This window comes from Ictalurus furcatus, chromosome 1, assembly GCF_023375685.1.
Source record: "Ictalurus furcatus strain D&B chromosome 1, Billie_1.0, whole genome shotgun sequence".
In the NCBI taxonomy this organism is placed as follows: domain Eukaryota; kingdom Metazoa; phylum Chordata; class Actinopteri; order Siluriformes; family Ictaluridae; genus Ictalurus; species Ictalurus furcatus.
In genome coordinates this window covers 13,663,286-13,680,240 of record NC_071255.1, presented here as the reverse complement: position 1 = coordinate 13,680,240, position 16,955 = coordinate 13,663,286, and the positions used below count along the sequence as shown (strand labels likewise).

General features: G+C 40.9%; 1 protein-coding gene across 1 annotated transcript in view; it reads left to right on the top strand.

Moving 5' to 3' along the window:
* Positions 1–1,465: 1,465 nt before the first annotated feature.
* nbeal2 (neurobeachin-like 2) overlaps positions 1,466–16,955 on the top strand; it is a 66,640-nt gene continuing 51,150 nt past the window's right edge. The window contains exon 1 of the mRNA XM_053627329.1: positions 1,466–2,204. Coding sequence (XP_053483304.1) covers positions 2,169–2,204 — 36 coding nt within the window. The 5' untranslated portion in view covers positions 1,466–2,168. The remainder of the gene's footprint in view (positions 2,205–16,955) is intronic.

The following is a 16,955-nucleotide window of genomic DNA, read 5'->3' as shown; positions in this document are numbered from 1 at the left end:
TAAATAATTACATGTACACACTGCTTAGAGGAATGGCTTTCAGTAGATGTTTGAGGTATTATCACCTCCTGAGAGTTGTCCTCACTGTAAGATGTCTGTAAGAGCTTTTTTGTGCTCGCGAATGAATAATTATATTTGAACGAGTCTGTTAAGTGACGCGATGAGGCAAATTAGCAACAACTAATTCAGTGACTCTAAACCAGGTCCTGTAGTGCATATGTGAATATATAGTGAATATATGAATATACGGTGAATATGTATGTGTTGTTGCTTGCGTTGACACAGACGTTGACTCAGGGAGGGGGAGGTTAGTGAACTGGGCTGAGTTTGCCAAAAGCATTTCAGCACAAACATTATGAGACCACATTTCACTATTTATAATTTTTTACAGGTTGGGGGGGGGGGGGGGGGGGGGGGGGGTTACAGAGGCTTAGTAGTTGGTGCAGTTACCTCACACCTCCGGATTTAGGGGCTCGATTCCCACCTCCTGTGTGCACATGTTCTCCCCGTGCTTCGGGGAGAACATGTCCAAAAAAGCATCGGGGAAAGCATGTCCAAAGACATGCTTTGGAGGCTGATTGGCATCTCTAAATTGTCTGTAGTGTATGAATAGGTGTGTGAATATGTGTGCGTTTGTGCCCTGTAATGGGTTGGCACCCTGTCCATAGTGTCCCCTGCCTTGTGCCACGAGTCCCCTGGGATTGGCTCCAGGCTCCCCGTGACCCTGTGTAGAATAAGCGGTACAGACATTGGATGGAGGAATCTTTTACAAAACTTTTGAAGAGCTACATAGTACTGTGCAAAAGTTTTAAGCACATGCAAAAAAAAATGCTGTAGAGCAAAGATGCCTTCAAAATAATGAAATTAAATGTTTCTATCTATCCATCCATCCATCTATCTTCTACCGCTTACTCCTTCTTCAGGGTCGCGGGGGAACCTGGAGCCTTTCCCAGGGAGCATTGGGCACAAGGCGGGGTACACCCTGGACAGGGTTAAATGTTTCTACATTTTTTTACATACCATAAAGAGCAGTACAATGTGTTCAATTTTATAAGGAAATGAGCTGTAAGTTTTATTGAGCACCTTGCAGAACCAGTCACGGTTCCTCTGGAGACTTTGACTGTCTCACTCGCTTCTTATTTTTGCAGCAAAATCCAGCAGCCTTCATTGTGGGTTTTTTTTTTGTCTGAAAAATGTCTCTTACCACTTAAGATACTGCTTTCTTTACTGACATACAAAAAAATTTCTGTAACATTTAATTTTGTGCTGGAAAACTAATGTTTGGGAATCTAACATGTTTATGTGCTGATTTGATAATCTAGCAGTCATCAAATAAAAGTTTATAACAAAGTTTGTACCAGAAAAAATAGGATGCATAAAACTTTTGCACAATACTATGTATATATAATAGTGTGTGTGTGTGTGTGTGTGTGTGTGTGTGTGTGTGTACATGCGCTATGTTATCAGTCTTGTCAATGCGGTTTTACAGCATATACAGTCTGTTATTAACACTTAAACAGGACTGGGAGTGGTGTCGACTAATAATTGTAAATGAAAAAAAATTATAAAGGTATGTTCTTTCCTGTCTAAAACAATAGGATTCACATAATCCAAGTAATAGTGTCAAACTGTATGAACCTGTCAATGTGGGTTACTCTAGGGGCAAAATTGTAGCTATTTCTGGACGCAGGCGTGAACACTGAACGAGTTAGATTCACACCAACCGATTCATTTGATAGAATCGAAGCGCTGAAATGACTCGTTCAGACCATCACTAGCGCTCTCTACCGTCACGCTGAAAAAGCTCTGGATTTTGGAGGTGTGCATTGGGCGGAAAGTCAACCTTGCGTTTTGCTGGAAGTTTGCAAGGATCCTCCGGACAGGGATGCCTGTTTCCACAAGCTCTTTTCTCTCGTGTTGTTCGCAGACATCTCGCGCTACAGTATGTGTGTGGGGGTTTTCTGACACCAGGTCATGCGCGATCAAAGCCGTGTAACTTTGGGAGAGCTGGCCGAGCAGGTTGCCTCCTGCTGAGAAGAGGAGCATGCGATTCCTCACCGGCTGGACCCGTCGCCACTTCTCCACCTCGCATGTAACGACTCGGCTCGGAAAAAGTTCAATGGTTTAATTTCTTCCTGAGAGAGCCGAAGCAGCAGGGCGGCAGGAGAATGGCTTCGAGTGAGCTCTGGATGTTATATACCAAGGTGAGTGCGACTAGCAGAACCAAAGCATGGCACCTGTTGCTGTCTGGGAGTTTGTCTCGAAAAACACGCAGTGTACAGCGTGCTTACATTTTCACTTATAACAACAACAATAACAACATAATCGTTTTTGTGCCGTGTTATGAGAAGAGCTACCTTGCTGGCTTCTGTAAACCATTCATGTGCCTGTCTCGCGCCACAACAACAAAACCCCCAGCAGCAGATTCAGGAAGTAAGTGTAAACATACTCAATGTGGACAGCACTCTGGAGCGTACGCTATGTGCTGTCCCAAATATTTATGATAACGAGATTAAAGTGTTCAAAATCGTTGTGCTGGATGGCAAATAATGTCATCTGAGAAACTTTACAGTAGGAAAATCTTGTTACCTGGCAGTCAGGTAGGCTGTGCTCAGCTCAGTTCAGATCAGATCAGCTGCTCTACTTCCTTATTGCTTCATTACAACTATAGCGCTCAGGCTTTAAGAGACACAGTCTGAAAATAAAATATAATCAAATAACATCCACAATATTAGTGCCGCTTTGTTTCTTTAGGATCAGTGTCTATTTTAACACTCTTTACCAGATATCTGTACATTTCCAGCATGCATAAACTGTATTACACGGATGAATCTCGCTATAATGTTTTCACAGGGCTTTGCAGGTATAGATATTGTCTTTCAATTCGATTTATTTCTATAGATTTTTTAAAATTATGTATATATATAATTTGGCAGTGACTTGTTTACACTAACAGTTTGGTGTGATAGGCTGCATGAGTCCTAAAGACCCTTTCATTCAATGAACAGTGCTACATTTCACTAATCATTTGATTAAAAATATAATAATAATAACAAGTTGCTTATATCTCTTGAGAAACACTGCTGAAGGAAGAACGACTCGTTTCTAAATAAATAAATTAATCAATAAATACCGCGCTGATTGGCTGCTTTCTGTGAGGCACACCCTCTAGTGGTCCGTGTTCACACATTAAAGGAAGATACAGGTTCTATCCTCCGAATGAAAAGAAGGATTAAACCGGCATGTAACTGTGTAGAATATGTTTCTGAAGAAGAAGAAAAAACATTTCTAGGAATTATTTATTGAATTGAGCTGTTTGGTGCGTGTTTTCCTTTGAGTTTGGTGTAACATGAGCTGTGCGTGCTTCGTGTCAGTGTGCTGGTTAAGGGTTGGTTATGAATGGTTGCCATGGAAACGGAGAGAGCAGGTGCAGGATGCTAGCTAGCGTAATGCTGATCATCCTGATACTGAAGCTAATGATGCTAACGTCTCTCATGTGTGCTTAAGTAAGAGTAGATCTACACAGTGTCAGCAGAATTTACTGACAAGGAACACATTTATTTTAGTTGTTACACGGTTTGTTGGTTGGTTTGTTTGTTTTTGTTTTCACCCCCTCTTCATCTCTCTCGCTTTTCTTTGCCCTTGTGATGCAGATATACTTTTATATTGAGCTAAATTCTTTATTTGTTTCTTATCAATAACTGAGGAGCAGTTATAGGATCCCTTATAGAATTTGTAATGGTTATAATGGGAATTGTGATGGTTTTAATGGAAACTGAAATGGTCCTTGCGGGTCTCTACTGGTAACATTTTGCCTTCATATGGTCGCATGTTATGTCTAATGGAGACCATTAAGGATCAGTAATGGTAAGGTGATGGTTTGTAAAGGTATTTGTAGTGGAAACCATTGAATTTCTGTGATGGTTTCTATGGTTTGTTTGTTTTTCCAGCAGGGATGATCAGGGTTGTAGCACAAGCCACCTTTTTTTGATCTGGCCTATTTTAAATACCAATTGATATTACATTATTAATGAAATTATATTACACTGTATGTGTGGGTTCGGGGGCAGCGTGGTGGTGCAGTGACATCATCGCTCCACAGCTCCAGGGTTCACGGGTTTGATCTTGCGCTCGGGTCACGGTCCATGTGGAGTTTTGCATGTTCTCCGTGTGTTTTGCGTGGGCTCTCCAGTTTCCACCCACCTTCCAAACACATGGCTGTGCTACGTTAAATTGCCCCTAGGTGTGAATCAGTGCGAGTGTAATGGCCTGGTGAATTCTTCTGCCTTGCCTTCTGGATCCACCCTGTCCAGGATAAAGCTATTACTGAAGATGAATTCATTAATTTGTGTGTGTCTGTGTGGCAAATGAAATCAACGAGAGCTACAGTATGTGCTATATTGTTTTGATAGATGACTGTAAGACAAGAACAAGATAAGAAGGAGCCTTGTAACAAATCCGATTTAATGCGATTTATTCACATCCTGTTAGAAGACAAAGTTGTAAGCAGACACATTAGGTTTTCTTGGACGGCAGCTGAATCATACCAAGAAATCATCATACCATTCCACCCCTTTTGTTTTTCCTTGAATGCATGCTTGACTGTACAGGCCATGCCTATGCCCTTGAATGTTAAGAGCTCAACACTCTCTTTGTTTGTATCAGCTGGCTGGTATTTTGGGTTTGAAGATTCTTACTGCATAAAGGTCGTGGCTTTAAAAACCTGACTGGCTTGCAAGTGTCCTTCATCTTGACTGTAAAACAAGCATTCACAACGATCGGCAAAGATTTGAAAGCATTTATACCACCTGTATGTAATAAATGTTTAATAAATGTTCATCAATTAATGCACAGCACTGGGCCTTTTGTAACACTTCTCTAGTATTAGTGTGTCAGTCTCAGCTGAATTAGTCCTTCCTTACTGGTAATTGATAGTATTTTCAAACCCTTAATTACTACTGTTTGTCTCACTGTCTGTCAGAAAGCAATGTACCCAGTTAAGGGTGTTATTAAGAGCTCATCTTAATTTGAGCTCATTCAACCGACTTGACACTATAGAGGTTTTATGAATTTGCATTTTATATCTATCTATCTATCTATCTATCTATCTATCTATATATCTATATATCTATCTATCTATCTATCTATCTATATATATATATATATATATATATATATATATATATATATATACATATATACATATATACATACATACACTGTGACTGGGTGAAAGTTTTCTACACCATGACATTTTAATTAGCATTAGCACACAGTGTGCACATTTAGCATGTCCCAGAGGTAATGCCACGCATAGACTGCGCTGTCTGTCTGTGTATAACCTGGCAAGTCTGTGTATAACCTGTTATAGCAAAAAGATGCCTCTATGTCAGACCACTTCCTCCTGCCTGTGCTGCACTAAGGACTTTAGTGATGTGATAAAACCCACTTCCTGTTATGGCTGCTATCATTGGTAACCTCTTAGAACAACCTGTTTCTGTGTGATCATTAAAGACATGCCAGAAAGTGTTCGTGAATTCAGGGCTGGATCAAATGAGGGAGTGCCTTTTGCATGGTAAAAGGCTTTTTGCACATCGATGCTGGGCTTGCTGCTGGGAAAACCATTTCCATCATTCAGCAATATAGATCACACACATACAGGGCAGCTGATTCTACAGTATTCTACAGTATACGTGTCAAATAACTTTGTTTTGCAGAGTAATAGAGCTATAAGGATGTTTATAAACAATAAACTGAGTCATGTTTGAAAATTGGCTAAGACAAAAAAAATTATGGAGACAATCTGGTGGTTAGCACATTAGTTTCACACCTCTAGGGTTGGGGGTTCTATTCCTCCCTGTGTGCGGAGTTTGCATGTTCCCCCCCGTACTTCGGGGCTTTTCTCCGGGTACTCCGCTTTCCTCACTCAATCCAAAATTGGCTGATCGGCATCTCTAAATTGTCCGTAGTGTGTGAAAATGTAGTAGTGTACGAATGTGCCCTGCAATGGATTCGCACCCCGTCCAGGGTGTATCCCGTCTTGGGTCCTGAGTCCCCTGGGACAGGATCCAGGCTTCCCATGACCCTGTGTAAGATAAGCAGTACAGGAAATAGATGGATGGTTGACGGTAGATCGTGCCTTACTACTTACTACTGTTTGCCATTCAACCAAAAAGCATGTTCATGTTGCACTTATTAATATAACCGCACAGACGATCTTATTTAGTATTTCCTCAATCCCCCCTGAAATGAATTCCTGGCTGTGAGTCTGCCAATACCGTATCATCATTTTGACGAGTTTGCTTTAAAGCTGAACGTCAGAGTATAAACAGTTGTGATCTGAGTAAGCCGAGGGCTTCTATTGATTTTTTGCCCTTTCAACATGTGCAACACGGATCTGCTGCTTAATGACGCCCAAACAGGTTTCTGTCTTAGTAAATTTGTGCGGTAGTGAAATGTGCTTATTGTGCTAAAATGATGTGTATCTCAGAGGACGTAATGATTTACACTTGAGAATTTCTCACAAGGCGACTCTGTTGGAAATCTTTTGTCATGCACCAGAAGGACAGGTTCTGATGCTTAATGGCACCTTTGAGCTAGGCGGTTGATGATGTGCCATTCCAAGTAAACTAGGAATTCAGGTTATTAAGATGACGCCTGTGATGCACATGCTCATTATTTGTCGAAGCTAGCTTTCTTTCACCTTTGATATATTAATTAAGGATTGTTCCTTATTTTTAGACATCACAAAACGTTTGTTTACGCTCACGTCTTCACGGGCATTTATAATGCCGTAATACCTCGGTGCTGATGAATTTTGAAACCTGATCAGAAGGTGTTGATTCATTTTCCAAAATGGCAGCACTGAGCATTTTTGGTGTTATTGCAAAATTGTAACGCTGTAACATTACACCTACACACTTTTCAAAATGCTAAATAGTCCTCTAGTTTTGACTTCTGTTTACAGTCAAACTGAGCATTCCATTCAGCAGAAAAGTTTGCGGGGCGTTTAGCTGCTGGTGAATCACTGGCATCCATTATTGGAGGTGTAGTCTATGCACCAAATGATCTTTAGATAAACAGGCTGAATTGGGTGGAGCTAAATATGTTCCTGAGCCCAGGGTTGCTGTGATGATTCTCTGCAACATGCCTGTATGAAACGAGCTTTTTTTTGTTGTTGGTATGCTTTGAATGTGAAAAGAAAAGAAAAGAAAGATTTGCCTTCACAGCAGTGAGGCAAAAAACATGAGTTTCAATAGGTATAATGTGAGTCTTGATAGGTATGTCAATGCCTTAATTACCTTAATTAATTACATTAAGATTGATATTAATTCTAAGAAATGAGTGTTTCTATAGTAACAACTCATTCACAGAGACACTCTCATAATTTAAGCCTTACAATAAACAAATAAAAAAAACAACAATGTCATTTAATAATGAAAAACTCATACAGTGCTGTGAAAAAGTATTTGTTCTCATCCTGATTTCTTCTGTTTTTGTGTATATCTCATACTAAGTTGTTTCAGAAATTAAAACCAAAATCTAAGATAAAACAAAGGCAACCCGAGTAAACACAAAATACAGTTTTTAAATGATAATGTTATTTACTGAAGCAAAAAAGTTATCCAATACCACCTGGGCCTTTGTGAAAATGTATTTGCTCCCTGTAGTTGCTAATTCGCAAAATTTATGAAACTGCGTTGATAATGGGGTTCAGCTGGACTAGACACAACCAGGCCTGATTACTGCAAACCCTGTTCAATCAAATCAACACTTAAATGGTCACGAAACCTCCCTCTTTCAGCTCAAGTCTACGTCTCAATGTTTTTGAAAAATGCAACTTAAATGGGTGTGGATTGCTGTGTTAAGAAGGGAGGGGGAATGGGCGTGGCAAGGGAGGAAGAGGGGGCGGGCCTTTGGGCCTCTGATGAGGAAGAGGACTTCTCTCCTCCTGATTCCCTAGGGTTACTTGGAGACACAATAGATAGACTGAATAGACTGATAGACTGTTTTACCAATAGATAAAACGGAACCAGAGGCAGCGTGGATGGGAGGAGTGTCGGAATGGTAGTAGGCTAATAGGCTCGAGCTTTTCATGAATAAAAGGGGGAAGCCTCTTCCCTTCAACACAGACTCTCGTTGTATAGTTTTACAAGCGGTTTAATGGCTTGTAAAAGGCTCAAAAGGCAAGTAAAACTGTTAAAAATTAGACACGTACCTCATTTGAAAGGATGGAAAAGTCCTTGGGACTGAGTACCGCATCATAGTGTAGACGCAAACTGCTTTCATGAGCAAGTCTGAAGTCCACCTTTCTCCAGTTCTCATAGCTCTCCAGAATAAACACACTCGAACTCTTACACCACTGAAACAAACATCTGCTACCCATTTGAACGCCTCTCTCATCTACTACATCTGTAGGAAAGCACCACGTGCTGTCATGAATAATTAAGAGACAGCATCTTCTCATAGGATAAGAACACGCAGGCTCATGAATAATTACGAGACACTGACACATCATCGAAGTCTTATAGTACATTGCCATGTCACTGCCTGTGACGTGTGACAGGACGAGATTTTAAACCCGGAAGTAGTGGGAAAAAGCTCAAAATTAACCAGTTTTCTGCTACAATTAAAATTAACGGATGCAAAGATTGTCTTTTATGATGTGTGATAAGAACACCTCTGTTAAAATCTCAGAAAATGTAGTTTAGTGTTTCATGACACTTTAAATAGAACGATTTCAACAGGATGAAGTTGGTTAAAAGGTCTTACCTAGTAACACAACATGCCAAAGTTGAAAGAAATTCCAGAAATAATGATGAAGAAGGTGATTGAAATACATCAGTCTGGGAAGGGTTACAAAGCTATTTCAAAGGCTCTGGGACACCAAAGGATCACAGTGAGAGCCGATATCTCCAAATGGAAAAAACAGCACAGTAGTGAACCTTCCCAAAAGTGTCTGACCTTCCAAAAGTCCTGGATCCCTGGATTATGCAGCAAGACATAGGAGTAAGTTCTAGTCCTAGAAGTAAGTGAAAGACTGATCTCCAGTAAGTGTTTGGTTGCAGTTATTGTTGCTAAAGGTGGCGCAACCAGCGTTTATGTTTAAGGGGGCAATTCGTTTTTCACACAGTTGATAGGTGTGAAAAAAACCTGTATAGTGTGTTTATTAAAGTTGCCTTTGTTTTATGTTGTATTTCGTTTGAAGATCTAAAATTATTTAGTATGAGATATACACAAAAACAGACGAATTCACAGCAGTGTATACGTTGCACTTTTTCACAGCGCTGCATACATTGCTTTCTGTAAGGAGATATTTATTTAACATTAATGGGCAGTGAATTAATGGAAAATGAGATTAAAAAATCAGCAGAAATCAGTTTCATGGATGTTCCACTACATTAAATGTAGCTAGAAAGAGATGAAAAGTACTATATGTCATTGTTTAATAAATAAAAAATGAAATTGCTTGGGGCTCCTGAGTGTACAGTAAAAAAGAGTTCGCCCTATAGTCTGAAGATCGCAATGAGGCCACAGCGATCTGTGGTCGGTTCTAGGGCTCCATGTGTCTTGGGGGAACCTTTCCCAATTGGTAGCTATCATATGATGGGGAGAGCTGGCTGGTGGGAGCGAATTGGCAGTTGACCAAATTGTTAACTGTTAACTGTTGTTAATTGTTGGGAAATTGCTTTGATAAAAGAGGAATAAAACACTTTGGGAAATGCTGCTATAGGAAAATAAAATATACCTTGTCATGTTTTATTCCTTACTTATGGCATGGCTTTCTGGAATACTTAATTCTCATGGGATAATCAAGGTATTTCATTATCAAGGTCCGTTATTCCTAAAGAACTTTGTTGTGGCTTTTTCCAAAACTACCTGAATCGGTGAAATTGCAATTGCATGAAATTGTCTGTTCTTTCTGATGTCTTTCTGATGATGTTTGTGGGTAAATGAGAACTTTTAGCTGTACCCATGTTTGAAGCACACGAATCGCAGAGGGCTTTGGCTGAATACGCGTTGTGATGACATCATGTGATGCATCTTTGCCCAAATCTGCGGAGTTTGCTTGATTTGGCATTCATTTCCGCGATCCCAAAATCACGAAATCCTGGAGGGGCTGACAACAATAATAATTATCGTCGTAGTCATAACCATACTCAGGACAGTTTACACAGAACTTTTATTTTGAGTCCAAATTCTTCAAATGCTTTGCATGTATAAAACTAAATACGTTAATTAAAATACAGTTGGGGTCAGTTTCACTGCAGTCTCCATATAATGCAAGATTAATATGGAACTGTCTAAAGATAAAAGCACTTTATAAACTTTTTTACAATTTTTTAAAATTTTTTTATTAAATGTCAGAGTAAAGCTGCCAAAATGCCCAAAATGATATCTTTGTGGTCTGCTGCTGGAGGGTGTAAATCTTGGTTCTGCACTGGATTCATTGTGTGTACATTTGGCATTATAGGGGAAAATCCAGGGATACCTCCCTACTATTAATTACTGGTTAAAAGAATTGGGAGAAACTATTACCTTTATGGAGGAAAGAATCCTCAGGAGAGAACTTCTATGAATGCTATGTTAGGTTAGGTTAGGTTCAGCTTTATTGTCATTGTCAGAGTACGATACTCGGAGAAGCAATGAAATGCAGTTAGCATCCAGCCAGTAGTGCAAATAAGTTCAATGATAACAGTTAAATGATAAATGATAACAGTGAACAGGCAAACAGTATGCAAATGACAATTAGGTTAAATGAAATAAATGGGAATTATGGTGTAAGTTGAGATCAACAGTATACAGGTAGAGTTAAACAGCACGATGCATGTAATATGATACAGTAGATACATACAGTTGATTACAGCGAGTGCGGTTGTTGTACCATAGTGTGATGCGGTTTTGGTGGGGCAGGACGACAATGATAACGACAATGCCTAAAAAGAAAAAAAATAAGCCGAGAAGATGTCACACCTGACTTATTCTATAGGCTACAATCTAGTGGCTTTTTAGAGCAACCCCATAATTCTGAAGTCATCCAGCAAACAATCTAGCGGCTCGGAGTGGTTTTAGACGTGCCTTTGTACCATCTGTGTTTGATACAGTAGGTGTGTGTCCTGTTGAGGTGCACATTAGAGTTAATATCATCAACCAGAGTTGCCAGGTGTAATCAAAAACTCCCATCCCAAATACATCTCAAAAATCACACAAAATACCTGAAACTAGTTCAGTAAAATTGGGGAGTAGAAAAGGAAGACACACTTTCACATTTCTCTCAGCCTTTCTGTGGAAAACAAGGACACTGTAGTGCACATACATTTCTACCTTATGGACATGATCTACTCCCGTTTACTTTTCCTAATCTTTGCTATATGTCTTACAGGAGAAATGGTTCTGTACTGTACATCACATTGTCTGAGCTCTGTTAGATTTCATTCTGATTATTTGCTAGAAAAGGTCTTGGTGGCCACAGAGTATTTTAAAACGCACCTATTATGGTTTTGAAACATGCCTAATTTTGTTTTAAAGGTCTCATACAATAGATTTACATGCATCCAAGATCAAAAAACACTTTCATGTGCTCATAATTTAAACTGAAGCATTGTCTTTTTTCCCCCAGTGTCACAAATGACTCGTTCAATGATCCGTTCTAAAGGATTCATTCTAAACTCCTCCTTTCAGAGAGCATACTCTGCTCTGATTGGTCAGATGTCCCAGTCTGTTGTGATTGGTCTACCACTGTCAGCGTGTTTGAAAAAGGAAACGCCCGCTACCATAACGAGTTTCAGCACCGTCTGTACGCGAGCAGTCGATGAAGACCAGAGGCGGGGCTTTTTATTACAAACCTGCGTAGGTTAGTACAGGAAGTAAAGTCTGGAATTACTAACGACTCGTTTCAGCTGTTCAGAATCGCTTCCTTCTTTCGGGAGTCAATCACTCCGTTTGTCGTGTGCTTTGATTTTTTAAACTTTGCAGACTTTTTACGTTCACAAACAGCTCTAACACACTGCATGAAAGGTAATATTTGAAAAACCATAATAGGTGCACTTTAAAATATAGCCCAAGCGGGGCAAATTGATTCCTGCCCCAGTGGTCCTCAATTAGTGCTTGTTGCAGTTCCGATTTTTTTTTTCACCACTAGGTGCAATAATAGCTCTATGGAGCTAAAAAAAGGGGCAGTGAACATGCTGCCAAACAATCTTGCAACATCTAGAAAGGCGACCAAATCGATGGAACATCAGCTTTTGTCTGTAACTTTACTTTAAAAGTCTTGGTCATTTAAAATGTATGGAGCTGTGAATGAGGAGTTTATGATGATTAACTTTTGCTCAATGGCTGATAAGCCACCACTTGTATTATTTTGGCTCTTTCTCAAAAGATAAACTGTTTAAGACATGTCAGGTATGTGGGGAAAAAATGATCAGCTAGCTCTCCTCCATCACATGACCGGTACCAACCAGCGAGGGAGAAGGCTCAAATGTGCTTCCTCCAAGACACGGAAAGCTATCCAAGGTGGTTTTCACACTAGGCACGTTTGCTACGGTCCAAATCCGAGTTCGATTGTTCCTGGCGCCCCCTGCAGCATTGGTCTGGTTTCAGGCTGACTTGATTCTATCGAATCCCGGTGCATTTGCTTGTATCTTACGTCGTCACAAACATACACACACAACTGGACTCACCATTTAAATTTTTTTTTTATTATTATTATTCTGGTGCTATTATGCGCAGCAGTGGACCTCTTCCGTGTCCCACAACGGTACACGTGTGTTGTAGAAACTAATGATGTCCTAATCAGCTAAAACGCGTGCAGGTTACTTTGCTTCCTGAAAAAGTGCAAGTACGAGTTGCATTCACATTGACTGGAATGATGGCACAGATGCAGTGAAACCGAACTAGAGGTAACCTTGGGTTCGGTAGCCCGGTGTGCATCCCGGTCTACTGTGCCTTCACATTACCAATTGTTCATTCAAACCGTGCTCTGTTTCAAACTAAACTGCGAGTGTGAAATCCCCCTAACACATCTTTTTGAACTGCTGCTCATGCTACATCACATGTCAGCATAACACACTCAGAGGAAAGTGCTAACTGCACTCGGCAAACACGAGCACACATTCTGTACTCCCCTGTCAGTCTGTCAGTTAGCCTGTCCGGTAATACCTGCCTCTCAGACAGCACAGCCGATTTTATTCTCCGCCACATATGGCTGTAGCATCATTGGGATTCCAACTCACTATCTCCTGACAATAGGGCAAACACTTGGGTGGTGCAATTTAATTGTAATTTTTAAAATGAAATGATAAAACATGCAAATTAAGTGTACCTTTATATTATTATCCTTCCACCCATTTTCTGTGTCGCGTATCCTACACAGGGTCGCAGGGAGACTGAAGCCTATCCCAGGGGACTCAAGCAGAAAGTATTCTTCACTTTTTACACGTACGCGTAATGCAAATTTCGTCATCAACACCGTTTTTTAACCGTGCGTACTTTGTACATGCGCATTTAATTCTTTGGCACTATTTAGTTGTTCCACAAGGTGGCAGCAGTGACCCAGGGCCGTTGATTCTCAAGGTAGTTGAAGAAAAAATGGAAGAGACGGAAACGAGTGCAGGTTAGAAAGTACCCGCATTTGTATAATTCTAGCCTTAAAGAGTATAAGGATTTTATATGGGTGCTAATCGTGGTGAGAGATTGCCCGAGCATTGTTCTTCGTGCTGTTGGGATTCTTCTTTGTTGTCGTCCTTCACACCAGAAGACCTGCTTCACTGCTCTGTACTGACTCTTGTAGGTCAGGTCGGATAGTGCAAGTTGTCGTAACGCGCATGCGTCGACCGCCTGTGTATGCGTACATGTCAAATGGAGTATATTTTGAAAAGCTATGCGTACGACTGTGCACCTACGCTAGCATAGCAAGTATACCAGAGGCTTCAGGGCACAAGGCGGGAGACACCCTGGACGGGGTGCCAACCCATTGCAGGGCACCATCACACACTACGGACAATTTTTAGAAATGCCAATCAGCCTACAACACATGTCGTACTGGAGGAGGAAACCGGAGTACCCTGAGGAAACCCCCAACCCCCAGTCGAACCCCCAACCCCTGGAGGTGCGAGACAAACCGAAGTGTTTAAAAAAAATCCTTAGGGCTTTCTGTCCACATGCAAATCAGCATGCAGATGCTTTTCTTTTTGTCCCAGAGATATGTTCAAAGTGTACTTCAATCTGAACCTGCAAGACAAACGATCAGTCACTTCTTTTGAATGTGAAACCGATGTAACTTTAATTAGCTCAACTTGTTTCGCCTCAAGGCCAAGCTGTTCCTCACACATATAATCTTCTTTCTGAATTTATCCACATGTCCCGACACAGCAACTGATCACTTAATGATAGACCGTCACAGTCAACAAATCCTGATGATGAACTCCGTTATGAGGAGTTTGCATCACAAAGCAGCTCTTGGAGTTTGCTTCTGGTATTTGTTGCGATAACGATATCAGTGATGATATAAAGTACCAAGTAACAAGTACCATTCACCACTGTTCTTTGCTACAAGTGACAGCTGCATGCAGTCTTGAGAGCCTCAGAAACACAAACATTGATCTAAAAGTAAAACTGATTTTCTGTAACCAAACCAGTTCCAGATTGTAGAGGTAGCTCCTCGTTTAGCGATGAACTCCTCCTCAGCTTCACGTCCGCCTTCCGCCGTACTTGTTTTCGCTCTGCACGTGGGCTACAAACGGCTCACAGACCGTCGCACACAGAAATATGTCATCAACTAGGCTTTATCGTTATTATCGCGGGAAGACTAATTCTTATTGTGGGGAGAATTTCTACCGGTATATCGCAAACGAGAAGATATCGCCCATCCTTACCTCGCACCTGGGCTAGATGCCCATCTTTGCACCTTTAACGCATCTGGATAACAGGACCTTAACTTGTGTCTATGTGCTTCTGATTGTGCAAGGGTTCACAAGTCCTCACCTGCCTGTGAAAGTATTCAATAACATCATATTTCACTTGGAAATGTTTCAGAAGCAGAAATCTACTTTATAGTAGCCCTTATCTGTCTTTCGTGGTATATTGCCTGACTATTCAGCTGTGTTAGCTGCTTCAGAGGCCCACTATAATAGCTTGAGTTAATTAAGTAATTCGAATTATTGTCTGTACTCATTGCACACTATAGCTAAAGGCTGAAGGGTATCTGGTAAACAGCAGGGAAATCCACCCGTTCTTCAGGGACATTTCCACCAAGAACGACTGTTAAATCTCTCTCAGAGGGACGAGTCCAGGCCTGCTGATGATGATCAGCTCCAGTACTTTCCACCTCCCTCTTGAGGCTATGATTTAGCTATATTTAGCTCTCTTCAACTCATTTAGTATCACTGTTCTTTGTACTCTTAAGCAAGGCAAAACTGTGAGTGCTACAATCTGTGATCTCTGCTATAACTTTGTTTGTTATTAAAGCCTGGGTGCTTTAACGTTTGATGCACTAAAGATGTATCTAAACGGCTCTAAATGGCTTTATTCACTCTTTTCGTCTACTCACACCCCGTTTTCCCTAAAGCACTGTTAACCTACATTAACGCATGTGACCTAAATGAACAGAATCTGTTTCCCTAATTTCCATCCCCGGCCTTTAGTGTTAAACTCTTGTTTATGTGGTTTTACTACATCACATATCACATTTCATTGCTTGTATTGCTGGCTGGTAAAGTGTTTGGTTTTTATTGGAAGTTATTTTAGAAAAAGCAGCTGTGGTTTGGCTGCAACTGAGGAAGCTTCTTTAATTAGTCCAGACAATTAGCTCTGTGAAGAATAATCTAGTGCTGTACTTGTTAAGTAGTGATCACTAGCCCTATTCTTGGACATGTACTGAGTTTGGTTTCAGCCCTGATCTGATAACGCTGATCCGGCCGATGAAGTAGACCATTCATCCGGAGCAGGTGTACTGGATTGGGGTGGGCACAGAATCCCGCTGGAACGTAGATTTCCAGTCACAGGGTTAATGGACAATGTAAACAAACCATTTTATTCCTAGTTTCATCCTCAGCACGTGGATCAAAGGGCATCTGATACCGTTTGTACACTTTTCCATGATCATAATCTTCATGGTAGGTTCACACATAAAACGATTTTATCGCCGCAAGTGGCATTCGCTGTACTATGAAATTCTTACTACTGGTTGCCATAGTAACATTTTATCAATGGGTGGTGCAACTAGCTTTCCACTTTTGACAACAAACCCGTTTTCTTGGAGTTAAAATGAAACATTCTGGAGGGAGGGCGATTGTATATAAAATTCACCAGTGTACTACAGTGTATGCATTATATCGTATGAGATGAAGGAGAAGCAGTGTGTGCTGTTTGCAATTGCGGCCATCTATCTACCGAAACAGTTCAGACTCAGAGGCAGCATGGCGGATCACGGATCGTACGCGCTCTACTGTCTTCACTCCCACTGGTAGGCGCTCCACCAAGTCATTCCAAATTTACATAAAGTTACACTTTTGCTCTTTCACCGGACACGCCCACATCTAGTCGCCAAATGGTCTCCGTTGCTCAAGTCGCCAGCTCTCATTGAAAATGAATCGTCTCCAGTCGCTTTGTCGCTGCGAATCGCTGTATACGTGAACGTACCTTCAAGGTCGCAATCTGATTGGCTCTCTGCACTTCTATGTTTTCCTATTCCCACGGGAAACCAAACTTTTCAACACTGTGACACAATAAACCTTTTGGAGCAAGATACAGTCAGTGGACTGAACAGAACCTTGTCTTTAAAAGCGGTTAAATATTCGAAGCAGTTGGTGGTGAGCAAACAGGATAGTTTGCATGTGTGCAGACAAGCTACAGGAAAAGGTCTCTGGTTGGTCATAAAGTAGGTGGTACTTTATACATTGACAAAACGTACCAGACGTTATACTGTAGTCTAGCTTGTGAGGCCACTTTAATCCTAA